Here is a 21898-nt window from a genome sequence, read left to right on the forward strand (position 1 = left end):
TGCCCAACGTCTTAAGGCACATGGCTCGGTCCTCCTCCTGGACCACGCATCCTAAAGCAGGTCTGGAATGAGGAGGCGCTGCATGCCAATTCTTGCTCGACCATGGACTTGCTCTGTGGCCCTGGGCAAGTTCTGTCGTGCTTTTACGTGGGGAATAACAGTCTCAGTCTACCCTCTGGCCCCGCCCAACTGCTCCCTCCTTCTGGGGGGCTTGAATCTCATACCTCTCCCTCCCCCCACTACTGTGTGAGCCAAGCCCATTGCTGAAGCCCCAGTAGCTAGAGCAGATGAGAAACCAAGAAACACCAGGTTGCTTTACAACAGGCTTGAGACACAGCCTCTCGTCCTAGGCTCAGCCTGCTGGGTCTCCACCCCAGAGACCGAGAGATGCCGCAAACTTCTGCAGCGAGTTAGCGGTTCCCTCCCCGTTATCCTCTGAGCGCCCTGCCCCGCCCTCTTACAGGTGCGCCCACAGAAGGGGAGCAGGAAGATGCCCCCAGCCTATGCCCTGGAGCTGCTGACCATCTTCGCCTGGGAGAAGGGCTGTGGGAAGGATGCCTTCAGCCTGGCCCAAGGCCTCCAGACGGTCCTGGGCCTGATCCAGCAGTATCGGCACCTGTGTGTTTTCTGGACCACCAACTACGGCTTCGAGGACCCTGCCGTTAAGGAGTTCTTGCTTCGCCAGCTTGAGAGACCCAGGTACCTCCTGGCACCCCGCCACCCACTCTCCCGCGCCCGGGTCACGGGGAGGCAATGAACCCTGATGAAGCAGGCCGTGTCCGCTGGGGGCCAAAGCCAAGTGCCACGTGCGCACTTTCTAATTCCGTGGATTCGGCCCAGATGCAAACCGGAATCCCTTGGGGGAGTTCCCAGGAACATACTGCATGCTCTGGACGTGAGCGTTTTGGTGACACGGAACACGTTTTGATGACTTCCTGTGAAGGGTCACACCCGTGAACCCCCCATTCGATCCAGGCAGAATACCCCAGGCCCCCAGGAGCTCTCCTCGTGCTCCTCCCAAAGGTGACCCCATTCTGCTGTCAGTCCGGTTCTGTCCTGAAATCAGGTTTAAACGGAACCCCACAGCCTGCCCTTCGTGTCTGTCTTCCGTTCCCCAAGTGGAGTCTCTGAGATCCATCCGCGTAGCTGCGGTGGTTGTGGTGCATTCTCTTCCCTCGCGTGGGTTCATCCCAGTATGTCCCCCATTCTGCTTAGGATGCCTGTTTGGGGTGTTTCCGCTCTGGGGCCATTCCCCGGAGGGCGGCGATACACGGCCTCGTATTTCAGCGCATGCGCATACGTGCCGGACTGCTATCTGGGGAGGAATGAAACTGCTAAGTCCTAGGGCGTCACGCAGAGACCCCCGGGCTTGCTCTAGTGGTTCTAACGTGCAGGTGGAGTCGAGGATCGTTGCTGTCATTTGATCGCCACCACAGCCCATCCTATCAGGCACTGCTATTGTCCCCAGTTTGAAAATGAGGAAACCGAGGCTCAGAAAAGTCTATCACACAACCTCTGGTCACACAGCCGGAAAGTTGCCAGATTGAGATTGGAGCCAGGCCAGCTTGACTCCAGAGCCCCTGACCTTGAGCATCCTGCCAGCCAGAATCTTCTTGTCCCCTTGGACTTGCAGGCCTGTGATCCTGGACCCGGCCGACCCGACGTGGGACGTGGGGAATGGGGCAGCCTGGGCCTGGGATCTGCTGGCGCGAGAGGCGGAGTCCTGCTGTGACCGCTCGTGTTTTCTGCAGGCTGTAGGGGGCGCTGTGAAGCCCTGGGAGGTGCCAGTGAGTGAGGGCCTCCTGGGCTCCTCGGGTTGTACTCCTAATTTACCTGCTCAGCGTTTTCTGAGCATCAGCTCTGCACTGGGGGCCATGGGCTGTGGACCTGGGTTGAAAAGGGGGCGGGGCGCAGCAGGCATCAGACACAATCTGACCGCCAGTCTGCGCAGTTACTCTCTGCTTACCAAGCTGTGTTCGCCCACCGCAGGGGGGCCTCTTCAGAAGGGCCCCTTTTCCGATCCGCACAAAGGCGCCACCTGGGCAGCCTCTCGCTTCCCCTCCCTGAGCCTCACTCACCTTGACTACACAGTGGGAGGGGCTGGCTGGTGAGAGAAGGAACAAAGAGACCTTTGCATGTGTAAGACAATTCCTTCCACGAACTTCCAGGGCCTTCCACTTCCTGGGCGCTCAGGTTTGGACCTCCGCATCCTGCAAGACCCCGCCCAGGAGACCTCCAAGGTCAGCAGCGGCCTCAGCCTCGGCGCTGTCTGTCCAGGGGCAGGGAACCGGCGGCCCTTCTTCCCAGCCCCCGTCTTCTCCGCGGTGGCCAGCATCGCCCCCTCTGCACCGGATCTGTCCCAGATCCCCAGCAGGGAGCTGGACCTCTTCATCCAGGACCACCTCAAGCCACACACCCTGTTCCAGAGGCAGGCGAGCAAGGCCATCGATGCCATCCTGGGCTGCCTCCGTGAGAAGTGTGTCCACAAGGTCTCCAGGGTCAGCAAGGTGAGTCCGCCAGGGGGAGACACGGATGGGGCCCTAATGGGAGGACCACCGTGGGGGCGGGAAGAAGTCACAGACATGCGCTGGGGGTGGGCAGAGGAAGTGACATCCACGGAGGGTAGTTTGCTGGCTGGAGGTATAGATTTAGGTGCTGGCTTTTTTTTTTTTAATGATACAGTTTTTTAAAACCTCTGTTACCATAGTCAGATCACTTCCCTTCTCCGCACAACATCCTCCGTGGTTTTGCAGACTACTGAGGCCTCACCGGCCGTGGATCTGGCCCTGGTCTCTCTGGCCCTGGTCTCTCGCTGACCTTCACTTACTCCACGCTCACCCCCTGGCTCTTCCTGAGCTCAGGGGGCACACATGCCCACGGGCTGTTTTCTCTTTCTGGAATGTTCTGCCCCCATCCACTTGGCTCTCTCCCTCCCCTCTGTTAAGCCCGTGGCCCAAGTCCCCTTCTCCAGGAGGCCCGACTGCTGAGGTTACAATTTGTACCCTCAGCGCCACCCGCTCCCAGTCCCCTTGCTGTGGCCTCCACACAGCACTTAGAACCTTCTGGGGGCAGCTGTTTGCTGGCTGTTCCTGCCTCCCTACTCGCCCCCCGATGTTCCCCTGATGCAATTAAGTACCAGGAGGAAAGTCATTCTATCCACTTGCACACCCCTGTACGTTATCGCTCAGTAAACATTTGCCGAATACGTGAAGGAACGGGTGGACAGACAGAGGGACTGATTACCTGAAATAGGCCAAGTACATCTGCAGACCCCTGGTGGCCCCAGGACCCCAATTTGCGACCTGGGATCCAGATGTACTGCAGATGTTTGGCTAAAATCTTTGACCACTGCCCCCACTTGGTCCCTCCCCGCCCCCAACCACCTCTGTTACCTGCTGCTGCGTATTGTCTGACTTTGTACGGTGTTGTGGGTCGGAAGGTAAATGCAGGCGGAGGTAGTCTGCCTCTGCCAGGCTTCTGACGGTCAGGGTCACAGGGCTTATGCAGCCTGCATCTGTCTCTGTGTCCCCACGACCCAACGGCCGTGAGCGAGCAGCTTCAGGGCCACGGGTTGGGGGCTGCTGGTGGGGCCGCAGTCTGACCACTCCCCCTCCCAGGCTCAAATAGAGGCCCAGGTCTGAGGTGGTCTTTTCTCTGCAGGGGGGCTCATTCGGCAGGGGCACAGACCTCAGGGGTGGCTGCGACGCCGAACTTGTCATCTTCCTCACCTGCTTCGAGAACTACCAGGACCAGGGCCCCCGCCTTGCAGAGATTCTTGACGATATGCGGGCACAGCTGGAATCCTGGTGGCAGGACCCCGTCCCCAGCCTGACCCTCAGTTTCCCAGAGCAGACCGTGGCCGAGGCTCTGCAGTTCCAGCTCGTGTCGCCGGCCCTAGAGAGCTGGATGGATGTCAGCCTGCTGCCCGTCTTTGATGCCGTGGGTGGGTGAGGGGCACCCGGCCTGTGCCCTGCAGGGACCAGGGAACATCTCCTGTGGTCTTCTCTGTGATCCTCATTCCCCTTCGCCAGACATTGGAAATTCATCATCATCAATCCATAATTATTTAGTATTTGTAAAACTTTACATCAGTTTTTTTTAAAAGAATCTCACCTTTTTTTTTAAGATTTTATTTATTTATTTTTAGAGAGGGAAGGGAGGGAGAAAGAGAGAGAGAGAAACATCAATGTGCGGTTGCTGGGGGCCGTGGCCTGCAACCCAGGCATGTGCCCTGACTGGGAATCGAACTTGCAATACTTTGGTTCGCAGCCCGAGCTCAATCCACTGAGCTATGCCAGCCAGGGCTATCTTTGTCTATTTTTCATTGTAGTCAGAAAATGTACCTCCCAAATATCAGTTCTTTGGAGTCTGGTGGCACTTCCTAGGGTTCCCGAGGTTGAAAAGAATGCATGCTCTCCGCTGTTGAATGCAGGCTTCTAGGTGGATGTTTTAGATCTGGCTTATCGTCTTTGTTCGGATCTATACCACTTACTTTCTGCTCATTGGGTCTATGACTTTATAACTGGGACACTGGAATCTCCTCCTCTGAATGCAGTTTACGAGTTTCTCCTTGGAACGCTGGAAAGTTTTGATTTTAATATGTTGAGGCTATATTATTAAGGAGCATGTAAGTATATAATTATGTTTTTACTGGCTTGTTCCTTTTATCATTAAGTAATAACCCTCACTCTTGCTAAAATATTTATTTGCCTTCAAGCATTTTGTCTGATACTCATAGTGCTGCACTGGTCTTTCGAGAGTTCCTGAAATACCTTTTCCCGTTTTTTATTTGTAAGGGTATGTTATCAAATTTTAATTGTGCCTTTTATAAATAACATAAAACTAGAAGACAAAGATGGAACCAACAATAGTAACATAATAATTTTTAACTTATTGATTTTTTTAGAGATAGAAGGAGGGAGAGAGAGAGAAACATTCAGTCGTTGTCCCACTAATTTATGCATCAGTGGTTGCTTCATGTATGTGCCCTGATTAGAGACCAAACCCGCAACCTTGGCGTATCAGGATGACACTCTAACCCACTGAGCGACCCAGCCAGGGCCAATAATGTAATAATTTTGAGGGAGTTATTATAGTAGAACTAACATACAAGACACTAACAATAAGAACGGTTATTTTCTTTTGCTTTTTTTTTTATAACTTGTGCAAATTAAAATCAGTGAACATAATTAGCAACATTTTCTCCTTTTTCCCCGTTCTTCCTTCTGGATTCATTTCCTTCTTACAGAAATAGATCCTGTAGTAGTACTGCTTCAGAGAGGGTTTATGAGGGGTCCGTGTCCCCAGACTTTGCCTACAAATCCTTTCTGTTGCAGCTACACTCCTTGAGGAAACGTTTCCCATTTGTGTTCCTCAGTTTCTATTGTCTCCTGATCTCCATGGTTGCTGATGAGAAGTCGGCTGTCTACTTCTTTGCTGATGGGGTGTGTGTGTGTGTGTGTGTGTGTGTGGTTTTACTTTCCTTTTTGGTAGCTTTTAAGACTTTTCTTAGTCCATAGTATTGCTCAGTTTCTGATATGTGTGCATATTGATTTCCTCTTAATTAGACAATTTGGAATTTGTTGCGCTTATGGAATCTGAGGAGGCGATTCTTCCTTTAGTTTTGGGAGCACGTCTCCCAGTGTCTCTTCAAACATTGCCTCTCCTGTTTTCTCCATCCTGTGCTTCCGGAACTTCTATTTAATAGTATCTCCCTTCACCCTCCCCATCTCTTCATCACCCCCATTCTGCCCATCTCTCAGGGTGGCCTGCTGCTCAGTTGCTCCAAAACCTATCTTCCATTTTACTTCCTTCAAATGTGTCTAATCTGCTGCCTAACCTTAATTTTTAAAAAAATCGTAGTGACTTTATTTTTCACTTCTAGAAGTTCTATTTAGGGATTTCTCAAGTCAACTTATTTGCTCATAGGCTCCTCTTCTTTCATTGTGCCTTCAGTGTCTTTTATCTCCATTTTAGTCATGTTTGTTTTAGCCTCTCAGACTGGCCTGTTCTCTCCAAGTCCCGAAGCGTTTGCTCTCCTGTTGGTTGCGTTACCTGACTCCCCCTCATGGCAGGCCATTTCCTCGTGTGGTCTGTAATGTTTTACTGTGAGCCCATCTCCAGGGTGTGTGGGGCTTTTCTCTTCTTTCCTTTTGCCGTGGGAGTTCCTTCTGCTCTAGGGCGGAGAAATATCCCCAGGGAACCGAGTGTTTGTTGGGCTTCTAGCTGAACTCCAAGAGTTTCACTGATTCCCGAGCCAGTTTTACCGCAACTCAGTAGCCTGGGGTTTCCTCCCTGCACAGATTCTGTAAACGTAGACTTCACGCGCACAGGGGGCGGGGTCTCACCTTCTCCTGGGAGACTTTTCTCTCCCTCGCTCCTCCCCGCCCCCCGCACAGCCAAGGCAGCAAGCTTCCTTGAAGCCTTTCTCTGTGAGTAGGTGATTTTTTTAGTCACCTTCCATGGAGAAGGCACGTGATCCAGAGTGCCCGCAGGATGAAAGAATGGTCCAGGACTCATTCCAGTTTCCTCTCTGTGCTTTGGTTTTCTCTGTGGGGGATAATATTGATCATAGCAACCGTTTGTGCTTGCTCAGCACATGGTATGTTTTGACTATTGCTCTGAGCACTGTACGTGTAGATTTCATGTGATTCTTACCATGGCCTTGTGAAGTGGACATTATCCCCCTTTTACAGATGAGGAAACGGAGGCCCAGAGAGGCAAGGTCACATGGCTAGGATTTGAACCCAGGCCTGTCTGCCTCCAAAGCTCATTCACGTAACCACTTTGCTACATAGCTTGGTTGGGTGCAAGATTATCCACCTGCAAAGCTATTGGGTGAGTTAGCGGAAATGACTGAGAAGCCCCCGGTACATAGTTGCTGCTAAAAATAGTAAGAGTTCTGATTGTTATTCCGTGTTATAGATTGTGTATTATTGATTGCAACATTATATAATTAATGTTCAAATATTAAAGGCTGGAGAGTGGCTGAGTTGGGAAATGCTACTCACCTCAATTAGAAATGCATTTATTTCCAACATCCACAGGGCAGCTCAGCTCTGGCACCAAACCTGACCCCCAGGTCTACTGCACCCTTCTGGGCAGCGGCTGCCAGGAGGGCGAGCACGCAGCCTGCTTCGCAGAGCTGCGGAGGAACTTCGTGAACACCCGCCCAGTCAAGCTGAAGAACCTGATCCTGCTGGTGAAGCACTGGTACCGCCAGGTGAGGCCTTAGGACCGCCTGGCTCCTTCTAGGAATCAGTCGCTGCCAAGGCAACCGCTTTGGCCAATCAGCTTCTCCCCTACACAGCCAGTGCGCCCTCCTTTGCTTTTTATTGGCTATCCCAAGCAGAAGGACCTCCCCCTCCACCCTGCAGGTCTTGCCCAGACCCAGAAGCTCCAGGCTAAGATAGAAGCTCTTCTCCATCAAGTCCCCAAATTCTCCTGTCTTGCGGCTGGGGTTCACCGCCCCTCTCTAGCCATAGCTCCTCCCACTGCTCTTGCTTTCCCGGTCTTTGCTCACCTCCAAGTCTTTGTTCCTACTGCTCCTCCATCACCATCATCTTTGCAACACATGCTAAATCTGGAGCATCTTTCAGAGTTCCCCCAGCAAACGCCTCCCTGAATGCCAGCTCACGTTCACACACGCATTTATTCAACCATCTACTGAGCGCCCACTATTGCTAACTATTGTGACAGGTGATGAAATATCACAATGAATATGTCACAGACCCCATTCCTCTGTGACCACCCCATATATCCTTTGAGGAGAGACTCTAGGCAAAGACCTAGTCAGAGCTGCTTGGTCTCACTCTACGACCTTGGGCAAGTCACTGTCCACCGCCTCCCAGACCTCAGTTTGTTCACCTGTGAAGTGAGAAGGGTGAGCCAGTCCACCCCCGAGGTTCTGTTCTATCTGTGGTTTTGTGCTTTTATTCCCCTCCTTCTGCAAGTGTGTAGGGCCATGCTTAGCATAGGGTCGGTGCTTGCACTGCTGATTCTTTAACTTGGGTGACACAGGTTGCCGCCCAGAACAGAGGGGAATGGCCAGCCTGTGCCCCCCTGCCCCCAGCCTACGCCCTGGAGCTCCTGACCATCTTCGCCTGGGAGCAGGGCAGCGGGGAGCACCGATTCCACATGGCCGAAGGCCTGAGGACCGTCCTGGGGCTTGTCCAGCAGCACCAGCAGCTCCGTGTCTTCTGGACAGTCAACTACAGCTTTGAGGACCCAGCGCTCAGAAGGCACCTCCTGGGCCAGCTTCAGAAGCCCAGGTGCACCCTCTGCCTCCTCCCCTGCCCTGCATCCTCCTCCTCCCCCACTCTCCACCTGGGATCACTATACCCAGGAGGGGTCCAGGGTGGGGTCTGGGTGCTCCAACCCCATCCTCACTCTGCTCCCTTCTGCACTCTGCCCAGGAAGTGTAGGCACAGGGCCCGCTTTATTAACACGATACAGCACCGTGTAGGAAACTAAGGGGCCACCTAGTAGCTTCCTGATAGAGGTGGCCAAGGAGGGACCCTGCTGTGCTTGGGCGAGGTTGCACCAGCCCGAAGGTGCTGACACTCTTCTCTCTCCGTCCAGCCCCCACACCCTTTCCCAGTCTCTCTCACCACCCCCCCCAACTCCTTCACTGATTCTCACATCCCCCCCCCTCCCGCTGCTCGCCCACCCACTCTGTCCCCAGGCCCCTGATCCTGGACCCTGCCGACCCCACCTGGAATGTGGGCCGGGGCAGCTGGGAGCTGCTGGCCCAGGAAGCGGCCGCCCTGGAGAAGCAGGCCTGCCTCATGGGTAGAGACGGGGCACCAGTGCAGCCCTGGGATGTGATGGTGAGAGGTGGGGCCTGGAGGCGGGGCCCCGTGGGTGCCCCATTCCACATCCCCTCCCCCACCCCCCTCCAGCCGCTAGGAGTGTTGGAAACTGATGGCTCACAGTCCAGACACAGGTTGGTCCACCTCAGCCACTGCTTGAGTGACATGTGCACCCCATTTCAAGGCAGGACCAGCTCCACGATGCAAGTCATGCTGCAGAGCCCCCCGGGGGGTCCAGAACAAGCTTTCTCCAGCTGAGCGTCCCCCACCCTCTCCTGCTTCCCTCACTCCCCTCTCCTGCAAGCACTGTCCCAGCAAATCACGTGCGCAAGGGTCCCCGTCACAGGCTCTGCCTCTGGGGACTCTGCTTCAGACAGCGGCCATTCACAGCTACCTTATCGCATGTGCTGCTTCTCAGCAAAATCTCATAGCCAGCTCTTAATGCTCAGGACAATCTGATGAGGCCTGGGCCTCATTCCTGCCCCCATGTGAAGATGGGGAGACTGAGGCTGTGTGGTGCTGGCAGAGCCAGAACTTGAACTTGTCCCTCTGATGCCGTGGTCTGCCAACCAGCTGAGAAGAGCAGGGAGCTCTAGGAGATCGTGGGAACCATTAGACCACGGGAGACCAGGGGCGGGGCCCGGGTGTTCGCAGGGAACCCTGCCTCGCGCTGACCCCACCGGGTTCTCTCCGCAGCCCGCTCTCCTTCGCCAGACTCCAGCCAGGGACCTCGACAGGTTCATCAGTGACTTTCTCCAGCCCGACCGCCAGTTCCTGGGTCAAGTGCACAAGGCTGTCGATACCATCTGCTCATTCCTGAGGGAAAACTGCTTCCAGAATCTTCCCATCAAAGTGCTCAAGGTGGTCAAGGTGAGTCCCCAGACAGCTGTGGGCCAAGAGGGTCCTGTAGGCTGGTGATGGTGCCTAGGCCCGGACCAGGCCTGACCTACTTCTGTGACCCCTGTGGCAGACAGCACAAAACCAAACACGGGGAGAAAGCAGAACATGGTCAAGGGTGGATGGCTGAGGGCGGGTCCATATATGCCCAAGAAGCTTCTTTTGGTCGCTCATGACAGCTGATTTCAAAGAAGCAATAAAATGAATGTGTCAGTTGATGCCAATGAAAGGCCCTAGAACATACTGCCTTCAGGCACGGCTGCATCCAGGAGCCCACACAAGATAATCAGGACTCAGATTTTCTTTCTAGCTCTGGCTCTGTCTTCTGTCTCGGACAGTCTCTGTCCATATGATGGTCCTTGGCATCTCTAAGCTTCTAGAAAGGGATTTGTTTTTTCTCACAATGCAAAGAAGTCTTGGAATTGGGTTTCGTTGGCCTGGTGATATATCCCTCAACCAGTCACTAGGCTAGAGAGACATCATGTGCTGACCAGCCAAGCCTGGGTCACGTGGTGGAGTCGGCCCTATGTGGACCTCATGGGTGGAGTGTGGGGGAGGGATGGTTCCCCCCAAGAAAACCCATGCTGCTCCCAGAAGGCAGAAAGGATGCTAGGGCTGCATGAAGTCGCATCGCCTGCTGCAGCAGACATGCCCTCGGCTCATGACTGGAGTCACAGGGAGACACAGGTCCACTCTGGAAACAGTGTCAGTGACGTAGGTGCTAGCCTGGTGACTTGCTGTGTGACCCCAGACAAACACCTTCTCCTCTCTGATCCCTGCCTTCCTCATCCATAGTCCTTGAGGACAATATGCTGCTGACTCACTGGTTCTCAACTGCGCCTTCACTGAGAATCACAGGCAGGCATGTGTGTGTGTGTGTGTGTGTGTGTGTGTGTATACACACTGATGTCTAAGCCCCCTCCCAGGGAAATTAAATCATAGTCCAGGGACATAGGAGCCGGGTCCCAGTCATTTTTAAAGCTCTCCTGCTGCAGACAGGCTTGAGAACCAACTGCAGGCCTAAAAATAAATAGAAAGAAAGGAAAAAAGGAAGAAGGGAGGGAGGAAAGGAGGGAGGGAGGAAAGAAAACTCTCAAATCCCTCCCAGCCCCCAAACATGGTGCAGTGGGAAATTTTGCATTTGTTGAAAGGTTTAAACTTCCACCTTGCACATCTCCTTTTCTCACAACTATACCACGTATTAGCCCCATAGTAAAGACCTAAGACAGAGAGGTTAGGCGACTTGCCCAAGGTCACACAGCAAGTTCCTGTCTCAGAGCCCAGAGCCCACAGGCTCCGGCAGGGGGACATGGAGCCATACGTCGGGGCTCAAGCCACCCGCCACGTTCTCCCCAGGGCGGCTCTTCGGCCAAAGGAACCGCGCTGCAAGGCCACTCCGATGCCGACCTGGTGGTGTTCCTCAGCTGCTTCCACCAGTTCGCCGATCAGGGGAGCAGGCGGGCCGAGATCGTGTCGGAGATCCGAGCGCAGCTGGAGAGATGCAAGCAGGAGCAGCAGTTTGAAGTCAAGTTCGAGATCTCCAGGTGGGAGAATCCCCGCGTGCTGAGCTTCTCGCTGGCGTCGCAGACGATGCCGGACCAGAGTGTGGACTTTGATGTGCTGCCGGCCTTTGATGCCCTAGGTGAGGGGCCGAGGCACAGTCCTGGGGGGGGGGAGGGCGGAGGCAGGACCCTCCAGGGGCGGTGCGGAGGCCATGCCCCCATTCATATTGTAGGCATTGTGGATGTGTGTGGTTATTCCAACTTGCCCACAAAGTGTCTGGAGGAAAGGACACCTTTTTCCGATTAGCACAAAGGTGCTACATGGGAGGCCAGTGGCCCTGAGCCGGGTTCTAGTTCCATCAATTCCACCAGCATGCTGGGTGACCTTGAACAAGGGACCTCCTCTGCCTTGAGCCCTAGTGTCTTCATCTGACAACGAGGACATCCGAGTGTCTGAGTGCACCTCCCCCACCCGCCACAGGCCCATTCACTCAGTCCAATAAGTGCCCCTACTATGTGCCCTGCACCCTTCCAGACACAAAGCACAAATCCCTGAACAAATCAGACACAAATTTGCATCTGTTCAGTTCTGTGTCTGGACAGGAGAGTTTGTGGAGTGAGGAAATCCCCCGGATCTCAATGGATTTGGTCCCTGCATTTTGCAAAACCCGTAGGAGAGAAAAACAAGGGAGAGACTGATCCAGAAATGTATCTGAACCTATTCGGTTCCTCAGTCCAGAGAGCCGGAGCTTGGATATCACGGAGTGCCTTTCGGTGCACTGGGACCAGCGTGACGCCGACTCTCCCCACACACAGTTCTGTCCTCTGCAGGGCCTCCTGTTAGAGAGATGAGCCAGGGAACCATCCAAGATCTGTTAGCTCCGAGCTGAGACTTTGTTCATGATGGGGAAGCAGGTGGGTGGAAAGCAGGCAGAAACGGGGGTAGGAGCCTCCCCAGAGATGCAGCCCTGGGTCACACCACACCTGTGTCCCACCTAAAAACACCCGTGGCCTCCAGTGGACCCCAGACCACTCAGGGAAACACCGGAGTGGGAGGTTTCAGAAGCTCTTTCATGGGCCTCGCTGTGACCCCCGGAAGTGCAGTGAGGGGGACTTTCTCCCTGCCTGCAGGCCAGCTGGGCTCCGGCTGCAGGCCCCACCCTCGCGTCTACGTGGACCTCATCCGCAGCTGCAGCAACGCGGGCGAGTACTCCTGCTGCTTCACGGAGCTGCAGCGGGACTTCATCGTCTCCCGCCCCACCAAGCTGAAGAGCCTGATCCGACTGGTGAAGCACTGGTACCGCCAGGTTCGCACACGGGCGGGCGGGCGCCCCCTGCCGGCGGCCCTAGGCTCTGCCCTGGAGGCGGGCCCAGCCTTGGCGGGAACCCTGCGTCAGTGTAGCAGAAAGAGACGTTGCCACAGGATCTTAGTTTTCTTATCTGTAAAACGGGGCTGACAGGACTACGTCACAAGAGTTTAGGGGGTCATGCATGGCAAGGCATCTGGCAGAGGAGGTGCTCAGTCAAAGTTTGGGGGTGATTTCCGGCTTCGGGATGGTCCCTCCCATACTCCTTCATTGTCAATATGGACCAGTACCCCATCTTTCTCCTCATTTCTTAGTGCACCAAGAAGCACAAGGGGAAAGGCTCCCTGCCCCCGCAGCACGGGCTGGAGCTCCTGGCAGTGTACGCCTGGGAGCAGGGTGGGCAGGACCCCCGGTTCAACATGGCCGAGGGCTTTCGCACCGTCCTGGAGCTGGTCACCCAGTACCGCCAGCTCTGCGTCTACTGGACCATCAACTATGACTGCGAGGACGAGACCATCAGAGACTTCCTGAGGATGCAGCTTCAGAAGGCTAGGTGCGGACCCGCCCTCAGTGTCCCCGAGTGTCCGGTCCTAGGGCCCTCACTGTCTCTCCCCACTGCCTGAGGGCACAGAGCAGAGACAGGGAAATCCACTTTGTAGAACCGAGTTCCTTCCTAGAGGTAATGTCCTTAGCGGCTAAGGGACAGGCAATCCGTTTCCTGGTCCACCTGTGAATAGGGGTTACCAGATGAAATGCAAGACTCCAAGTTACATTTGAATTTCAGATAAATAAAGAGTAACTTTGGGCCCTGGCTGGTGTAGCTCAGTGGATTGAGCACAGGCTGCGAGCCAAAGTGTCGCAGGTTTGATTCCCAGTCAGGACACATGCCTAGGTTGCAGGCCATGACCCCCAGCAACCGCACATTGATGTTTCTATCTCCCTCCCTTCCCTCTCTCTCTAAAAAAAAAAAAAAAAAAAGTAACTTTGTAGTATAAGAATGCCCCAGGCAGTCATTGGGATATGCTTTTAAAAAAAACACCATATTCATTTTTTATCTGAAACTCACATTTAACTGACCATCCTCTATATATATTTGCTAAATCTGGCAACCCTGCCTATGAACCTACCAGGGAACACAAGCATGTCCCATTTGGGGGGATTTTGCCCACCTGTCACATGCTACAGAGGTAACAAGTGTGTGATGTATCTCCAGTCTGTGGGTAGTGGCTTCTTAGAGTGATGTGTTGAAAAAGACACTGAGGTTGTGAACTGTCTCCCCTGAAAAGAGTGGCCTCATCTGTTAGGGACCACAGATGCAAGGAGAGTGGTGGAACCAGCGCTGCGGTCGATTAATAATGCCTGCTTTGCTTGCAGGCGGGGCAAGTCTGTCCTGAGCACTGTGATCGATTAGTAATGTCTGCCCCGGATACAGACGGACAAAAGGGGTACCAAGCGTAGCTTATTTTCCATTCGGTCGTCAAGTGTGTGCCTGGAGCACTGAGGAGTCTCTTGGTTCTGCCCCATCCCTGTCCCTGCCCCCTGTAGAGTGTTAGGTGAAGGAGAATAGTTCGAGCGATCTCGCAGGTGGCTACCCAGGAACATGACTGACCTTACATGAGACTTGCAGGCCCATCATCCTGGATCCGGCTGACCCGACGGGCATCCTGGGCCACAGTGCGCGCTGGGACCTGCTGGCGGAGGAAGCTGCCGCCTACATATCTGCCCCGTGCTGCCTGGACAGAGACGGTACCCCCATCCTGCCGTGGCCAGTGAAGGTGAGAGACCTGTGGGAGCACCCTTTGTTGGGGGCAGTGTGGTCGGGGGAAGGGCGTGCTCCTCCCAAGGGGGCAGGGCCCAGTCCTGGCCCAGAGGGGCCCCTGTGCCTCCATGTCCTGTCTCCTCACACCGTCTGAGCTTCTCTGGGAAGGGGACCAGTAACCACCATGCTCTGTAACCTTCCCCAGGCTGCTGTGTGAAGGCCAGAAAATCAGTGGTCGTACCTGATGGACAGATGGATGCCAGCCCTCGGTGCGGGGAGCCTCGGGGTCACCTGCCAGATGTGTGTGTGTGTGTGTGTGTGAGGGGGGCGGGAGAGAGACTTGGTGACTTCACTCTCGTCCTCATTCCAGCCTCCCAACTGATGACCCTGCCCCCCAGCTTGGGGCTCTCCTCGTGGCAGCCCGCTCTGCTTACCCAGCCCCAGTGAGTCTCCTCTTGTATCCGATGGGCACTACATGTCTCAAACACTCCCCTGCCCTGGCGGCCTACACGGGGGAGTCCAGACTCCATGGGTGGGCGCCAGCCTGGGTTTCCAGCTTCTCCTTCTCCTTCACGCTCATGACTCCCTCTCTGCTCCCAGCTGCATCCCGCCCCCGGCGAGAATGCCCTCCTCCTCCCTGACTTCCCTCTGCTGGCCCACACCAGCTCACACCCTTCCTCCTGCTGAAACCCATCTCTGGCTCCCGGGGGCTGCCCCTTCTTCCCCAGTCTACGAACTTTTCAGAGATTGTAGACCTTTTATCTGTGTGTCAGCCACGCTCAGGTGGTCGTGGCTGCCTGAAGCCCTATGTTTTGAAGGATCATGAAGAATGGATACCTAGCTGCGAAGTGACCTAATCAACTAGTGATGTCAGCCATAAATGCAGTAGAGGAAAACAATGGCATGAGTGCTGTGATTGATTAGCTATGTCTGGCCTGGATACAGAAAGAAGTAGCTACAGATCTACGTTGTATGTTTGGCCCATTGAGAAGCTCTTGGAGCTCAGCTGCTAGAAGGACAGCATGCCCAGATCGGCTACTTTTGCCTGCCACAGACTGAGACAGAGGGGATGGGCATCTGCATGTCATGCAGTCCCTCTCCTTGGACATTTCACTGGATGCCTTTTCATTGGTGGTTTCCTTTTGTTCACCTTTCCCATTTCCCTCACCCCGCCCCCAGTTTGCACACCTTAATGCCATGCCCTACATGCCCTCCTGGATTTTCACTGAGTTCCTGTCATGTCTCCTGCCCAGCTACGGTGCCACCAGTGGGATCCTCCACCCCCAGAGCCTCAACGGGAGTCAGTGCCCCCATGCCAGTGCCCAGCCAGCTTCCTTCCGCCCTCCCTCGCAAACCCACCCGGTCTGTGCAGGAGGTACCCCCGACCTCCAGCCCCATGACAGGGTCCCTCTTAGTGAAGGATCGGCACGGAGAGCAGAAAGCACTCCGGGAACCGGGTGTCCAAAGGGATTTCGTCTAAACCCCCAGGTGGGCGGAAGGAGGGTGGAACCACCACAGCACCGGAATTTCCAATGTTAGACCAGCGTGGTCAGGAGGCTGTTGCTGCTGCTGCAGCAAACGCCACTGCAGCCACCCCCACTGCCTCACACCCACCAAGCTGGGGCCCAGACCCGGGAACATGGACTCCAGCAGCCACCGGCATCTCTCAGGGACTTGGCCGCCACCAGGGCTGCAGGAGGGCACCTCCCGCATGTCTCCTCCGAAACAATCTGAATTACAGCAGGAACTCTGGCCGCAAGGGCATCTAAGAAGTGATGTCTCGCCTCCCACCCCACGGAGCACAAGGAGGCATGGATGCCCGGGGCCGAGGGGCGGCATCCGCGACAGCATCCCTGGCATAGGCGCTGTGCACGTCTGTTGGGTGGGCGAGGGTGTGGTCTCCGCCAGAGGGGAGGACAGGGAGGCTGAGAGGAAGCAGCCCTGTTCTTAGGGGTTACAGGTGCACGTATTTAAGAGTAAAGGGGCCTGGGTAATTACTGTGTGTCATAGGCTCATGAAACCGATGTAGGCTCATCAATTGTAACCAGTGTCCCACTGTGTGGGGACAGGGAGTACACAGGACATCCCTGGGCCATCTGCCCAATTTGGTTGTGAACCTAGAACTGCTTGAAAAAAAAAGCATTTTTAAAAAAGAATAAAGGGGCATAATGTCAGCAATACACTCTCCAATTCCTTAGTAGCAATTGTAGTGATAAAATGCGCGTACAGGATGACGGGCAAATGTAAAATCTTCTGGGTGAGGACACCAGGGTGTTCTTTGTACGCGTTGTGTACATCTTCTCCGTGTTTCCAATGACTGCAGAATCGAGTCTTTAAAAAGTAGTAATAAAGCAAGCCCGGGCCTTGGGATTACGTAGTGTGGCATTAGAACCTAGCCAGACAGTTTATTAGCTGTGTGACCTTGGGCAAATGTTTCCACCTCTCTGAGCCTCCCTGCATTCACCTAACAAAGCAGCCTCTTGCCCCCTGCCCAGCCGACCACTGGGTGTTACAGTGAAAGTCAGGGAAGGACAGGAAAGGGCCCTTAATGGGCAGGTGTAGTGGTCAAGGCTCTACACACACACGAACACACACACACACACCAAGAAAACAACCAATAGGATGCATAGATCTGGACCTAGAGATTTATTGGCTCATGCTATTATGGAGGTTGGCCAGTCCCAGTTCTGCAGGGCAGGCTGGCAGGAGGGAGACCCAGGGAAGAGCAGCAGTCTGAAGGCCGTCTGCTGGTGGAACTCCCTCTTCCTTGAGGGAAGGCCGTCTTTTTCCCACGGAGGCCCTCAACTGATTAGACGGGGCCCACCCCCACACTCTCGAGAGCCATGTGCTGTACTCAAAGTCCACTGATGGAAATATTAATCTCATTTAAAAAAAAAAAACTTCCCAGAAAGATCTAGAATCATGTCTGACCACATGTCTGGGTACCGTGGCCCAGCCGAGCTGACATACAAAGTTAATCATCATGGCAGAGAAAGGCTCTGTTCTTCCCACCCCTTGGGGACGTGTGCTTTGGAGCTGCCTTTTCATCGCTGCGGGTACAGGAGTTGCATGTACGTCTCCCCGCGGAACTGTGTGCCTCTGAGGCCGCTTTCCGTCCTTGCCGGGTGGGGTAAGTGCCTGAGGAGGCCCTGCAGGTTTCCGTGCGTGCTGAGAAAGGGGCCAGGCACACGGAAGCCCCCACCCGCTTCGCTGACCGCCTTGGGACTCGAGTGCAGTTCAGCCCTGGTATTGCCGTGCGCATTCCTGAGCAGGGCAGTCACCTCTCTGGGTCTCCTTCTCCTCACTGCTCTGACCGAGTCCGAGTTCTCAGGTCCCTGGGAACGGCAGAAAGGGAAAGGAGCCTCCAGAGAGGACTTCTGCCCCTATAAAATGTTACTTGCTTAACCAACGCAGAGCCATGGCCATCTGCCAGACCCTGTTCTAAGCATGTGGCAGGTATTATTTCATTCTCCTGTTCATCCAATCCGAGAGGCACCCCAGTTTCACGGAGGGGGAAACGGGCCACAAAACGGGCAGGCAGTGTGCTCCAGGAGGTGGGTGGGCGGGTCCAGCACGTCCCAAGCCCAGGTAAGCAGGTTCAGGAGGCTGTGAGTTTCCCGGGGAGGAGGGCTCCTCCTCCGGAACACCGGAAAGTCTGGTAACCGGACCCGAGGGCGGGCGGGACCTGGGATTGAGGAACTCAGCTGGGCGTGTGCGGTTGAGTTTCGCTTTCCTGGCTCTTGGGCATTTCAGCATCCAGGCTCTCAGCCCAGAGCCCAGAGCTGCTCTTTCTCCTCTGCTTGCTGCTCTGCCGTACGCTGTCGCCTCAGCAGCCAGCGAGAACGATGGGAAGCTGGTTCTCCAGTGCCTGCCCGACGCCCGTGGACTCAGTGCCTGCACAGAGCCTGGTCCAGCACATCCAGACCTTCCTGAGACCCCCTGACGACTGTCAGAGACGGATCGACGTAGCCGTGGCCGCCATCTGTGCCGCCCTGCAGGACGCCAGGGAGCTCCCCACGGTGACAGGTGTAGCCATGGTGAGTCCGGGCTGGGGTCAGGGCCTCTGGGAGCCAGGATATCCCCTGGTCACCGAAAGGCAGAGTGGCTTGGTGCTGAGCACCTACTGTGTGCCAGACCCTGGGGGCACCCTACGTCGTCTTGTCGTCCCCCTCCTCGGGTGAGAGGATGAGGTGGGTGTTGAATTTAGGAACACAGGCTCGGCAACTGGCTCTGCCCCTTACTGCTGTGTGACCCTGGGTGGGTTGCTTAACCTCTCTGTGCTTCAGTCCCTGAATCTGTAAAATGGAAGCAGACTAATACCCATCTGGAAGAGTTATGAGGCATAAGCGAATCCTATTCTTAGTTCAGGGCCTGGTACATAGTTCGTGCTCAGTAAATTAGCTGTGATTACTCACGGTTACTGTTTCTATCCTCCCCATTTACAGAGCAGTAGACTGAGGCTAAAGGACTCCTGTGAAACTACCCAAAAGTTGCTCTCTGGTTTTCCAGCAAGAGGTGTTTGGGGGCTCTCACCAGTTAGAAATGGATAGTGCTAGGGGCAAAACCCCAGGGCCGAAGCTGAAGATTCTGGGCCTTTGGGGAAGAAAGGGCGCTGGGAGGGTGCCAGGACCTCAGGGTGGGGAGGGGGTAAGAGAACCTTCTCCCCACCCCCACACTCCCCAGGACTGGGGACTCCCCTCTCTGCCCCTGCACACACCCACTAGCCCCAGCAGGAAAGACACTCGGAGACTTGGCGTCTCTGGCTTTGGTCCAGATGAGGAAACTGAGGCACAAGGAGGTTATTCAATAGCCGGCATCAGAGCTGGGAATTAGGCCCAGGCAGGAGCGTGCACTCTTAACCACATACCATCCTGCCTCTCAATGTTACTTTTTTTCTAATTAAAATAAAGTACAGGCCCTGGCTGGTGTGGCTCAGTGGATTGAGCGCCAGCCAGTGAACCAAAGGGTCGCCAGTTCGATTCCCAGTCAGGGCACATGCCTGGGCTGCGGGCCAGGTCCCCAGTAGGGGGTGCACGAGAGACAACCACACATTGATGTTTCTCTCCCTCTCTTCCTCGCTCCCTTCCCTTCCTCCCTTCCCCTCTCTCTAAAAATAAATAAATAAATCTTTAGAAATACAAAAAATACAAAAGGAAAAGGGCACAGAACTAAGTGTGCAGTCTGTTTGGATGGCCACAAACAAGGTGCGTGTGTAACCTACACCCAAATCGAGAAGCAAAACATCCCCAGCTCCTCGGCACCCGGGGGCTCCCTGCCCTGCTGCTCCCCCTGACCCCAGGCGGCCACTCTCCCGACTTCTGACAGCAGAGGTTCGTTTTGCCAGTTTTTAAATTCCATATACATGGAAAGGTGAGCAGCCACCCAGTTTGCCTGGGACCGAGGGGTTTGCTGGGAAACGGGCCGTGCAGCGCCACGGCCAGGGTCGCCCTGTGCAAAGGAACCCACGTGCTGCGTGGCTTTAGTGTGTGGTTTCCCTGACCCGCCCTGTGGACGAAAGGTCTGTGGTTGCGGGCGGGTCTTGTGTGTCATTTCCTGGTGTAGCCTACTCCAGTGGGTTGGATACACCACATTTGTCATCCGGGTATCGACGGCCACTTGAGTTTCCTCCAGCGTGGGGCTGGTCTGAAGGTACTGCCACGGGCAGCCTAACCTTTGGGTGGACAAATGGCCGCCTGCCATTCAACTTTAAGAGTATGGTGACCTTCTGGGCTTTTGCTCAAGTTAAGAAATACTACTGCCCCCTGGGGAGCCCCATGAGCACCCCCCCAAAGTGCCCGGAGCCTCACACCTGCTTCTCCGTCACTGGCAGGGTGGCTCCTATGGCCGAAAAACAGTCTTAAGGGGCAACTCCGACGGCACCCTTGTCGTCTTCGTCAGCGACCTGGGACAGTTCCAGGATCTGAAGAGGAAAAACCAACATGAAATCCTCAACAAAATCTTCCAGCGGCTGAAAGCCTCCCAGCTCGAGAGGCGGCTAGAGGCGAAGATGGAGATCAAGGGGTCCTATGGGGGGCTCACCATCCAGCTGTCCACAGAAGGGCAGAGCGTCACTTTGGACGTGCTGCCCGCCTTCGATGCTGTGGGTGAGCCCTGGGTGCGTGGGGGTGGGGTGGGGGAGGAGAATGGGTGTCCAGGGGTGTGTTGAGAGAGCAAAGCCAGAGAAAGGGGTGGTGGATAGAGAGCTCTGGTGATTTGCAAAGTGGGGGGCCATAGGCCTTCAGGAGAAGTGGTCCCTTCTCTAGGGCTCCTCCCCCACCTCCTCACCGACTTCGGGAAAAATGTCCTAGACTCTCGAGCAGAGCCTCTCAAATTGTGACAGATCACACACAGGTCACCCGGGGAGCCTTAGGAGGAGGCGGGCTCTGGTTCGGGAGACCAGGTGTAGGGCCCGGGGTTCTGCATGTCGAACCAGCTCCACGAGGCTGCTGCCCGCCTGGGAACTCAGACTAGAATGAGTGTTGGTTTAGGGAGAGAGGGGGTGGGGCAAGCGTTTGGGAAACGTGCAGCGGGCACGGGCATCGGGCGCCTGCCTTCTGAGCAGGCCAGTGTCGAGGCAAGGACTTCCACGGGTGACTGGCTGGATGGACGGATGGATGGATGCGTGACAGATGGACAAATGATTGAATGGGTGGGTGGATCAGTAATTGGATGGGAGGACGGATGGATGGAAGGAAGGAAAAGACTTAACATTGTTAAAGCTGAGGATCAAGCTCAGGTACATCATACACGTACACAATCACAAACTTAAATGCCAGAGCTCAAATTCGACCCCTCGTGAAGCAAACTGGGAAACTGAGGCAAAGGAATGTTCCCAGGGCCACACAGCCAGTGACTTACAGAACTAGAATAAGAGCCCTGGTCTTCTAAGCCCCAGGCCAGGGTGCCTTTAAGGTGAGCACACACATGCACGTGAGCACACACACACACACACACACACACTTTGATGGCTCACATTCACCGACAGATGACCAGTTTGGAAGGCGGGCAGCCCTGAGTTTTCATCCTGGTCCTCCCCCTGCCCCCCTGGTGCCAACTGTACGGTCAGGCTAGAGGCAGCTCATGCTCGGGCCCCGCAGGGCGGTAAGTGTCGGGAGTATGTGCCTGCCTTAAACAAGGGCTGGAGTCGAGCTCAGGAGACAAAGTGTGACCCCCCCCCCGTCCACACCCGACCTGCGTGGTGGGCGATCACTCCCGTGATAGCAGGAAGTCCTCCTTCTCTTCCATGCCAGCCTTAAGCGACAAGCCCAGCCCCTGGACCTACCGAGACCTCAAAAGAGCCCTGGACATGACCCAAGCCAGCCCCGGTGAGTTCTCAGTCTGCTTCACAAAACTCCAGCAGAATTTCTTTAACCACCATCCCAGGAAGCTGAAGGATTTGATCCTCTTGGTAAAGGCCTGGTATCAACAGGTGAGTGTCAGATTGTACATCGCTGCCTGTCACCCATTTCCTCTGGTTTCAGATCAACTAGCAGTCGGGCACAGTACCACAATCTCCCAGATGCAGTGCGACGCATCTTTATGTGTTTTTTAAGCCACATCCAGGTCAAAATAGGGCACGTTTCCTGCCCCCCAGGAGCCTGCCCTCAAGCCCACTCCTGGTGA

At 55.1% G+C, this 21898-nt stretch overlaps 1 protein-coding gene across 1 annotated transcript in view; it reads left to right on the plus strand.

Annotated features, from left to right (window-relative positions):
* The window catches only part of LOC114509361 (2'-5'-oligoadenylate synthase 3), a 36767-nt gene that overhangs the window by 5729 nt on the left and 9140 nt on the right, over nt 1-21898 (plus strand). The window contains exons 4-19 of the mRNA XM_036013652.1: nt 464-699; nt 1634-1787; nt 2169-2507; nt 3661-3943; nt 7047-7222; nt 8020-8270; nt 8684-8828; nt 9507-9680; nt 11064-11349; nt 12341-12516; nt 12831-13069; nt 14144-14291; nt 15455-15650; nt 17999-18312; nt 20106-20379; nt 21526-21704. Of these exons, the coding sequence (XP_035869545.1) occupies nt 464-699; nt 1634-1787; nt 2169-2507; nt 3661-3943; nt 7047-7222; nt 8020-8270; nt 8684-8828; nt 9507-9680; nt 11064-11349; nt 12341-12516; nt 12831-13069; nt 14144-14291; nt 15455-15650; nt 17999-18312; nt 20106-20379; nt 21526-21704 (3570 nt within the window). The remainder of the gene's footprint in view (nt 1-463; nt 700-1633; nt 1788-2168; nt 2508-3660; nt 3944-7046; nt 7223-8019; nt 8271-8683; nt 8829-9506; nt 9681-11063; nt 11350-12340; nt 12517-12830; nt 13070-14143; nt 14292-15454; nt 15651-17998; nt 18313-20105; nt 20380-21525; nt 21705-21898) is intronic.

Source organism: Phyllostomus discolor, chromosome 13, assembly GCF_004126475.2.
Source record: "Phyllostomus discolor isolate MPI-MPIP mPhyDis1 chromosome 13, mPhyDis1.pri.v3, whole genome shotgun sequence".
NCBI lineage: Eukaryota > Metazoa > Chordata > Mammalia > Chiroptera > Phyllostomidae > Phyllostomus > Phyllostomus discolor.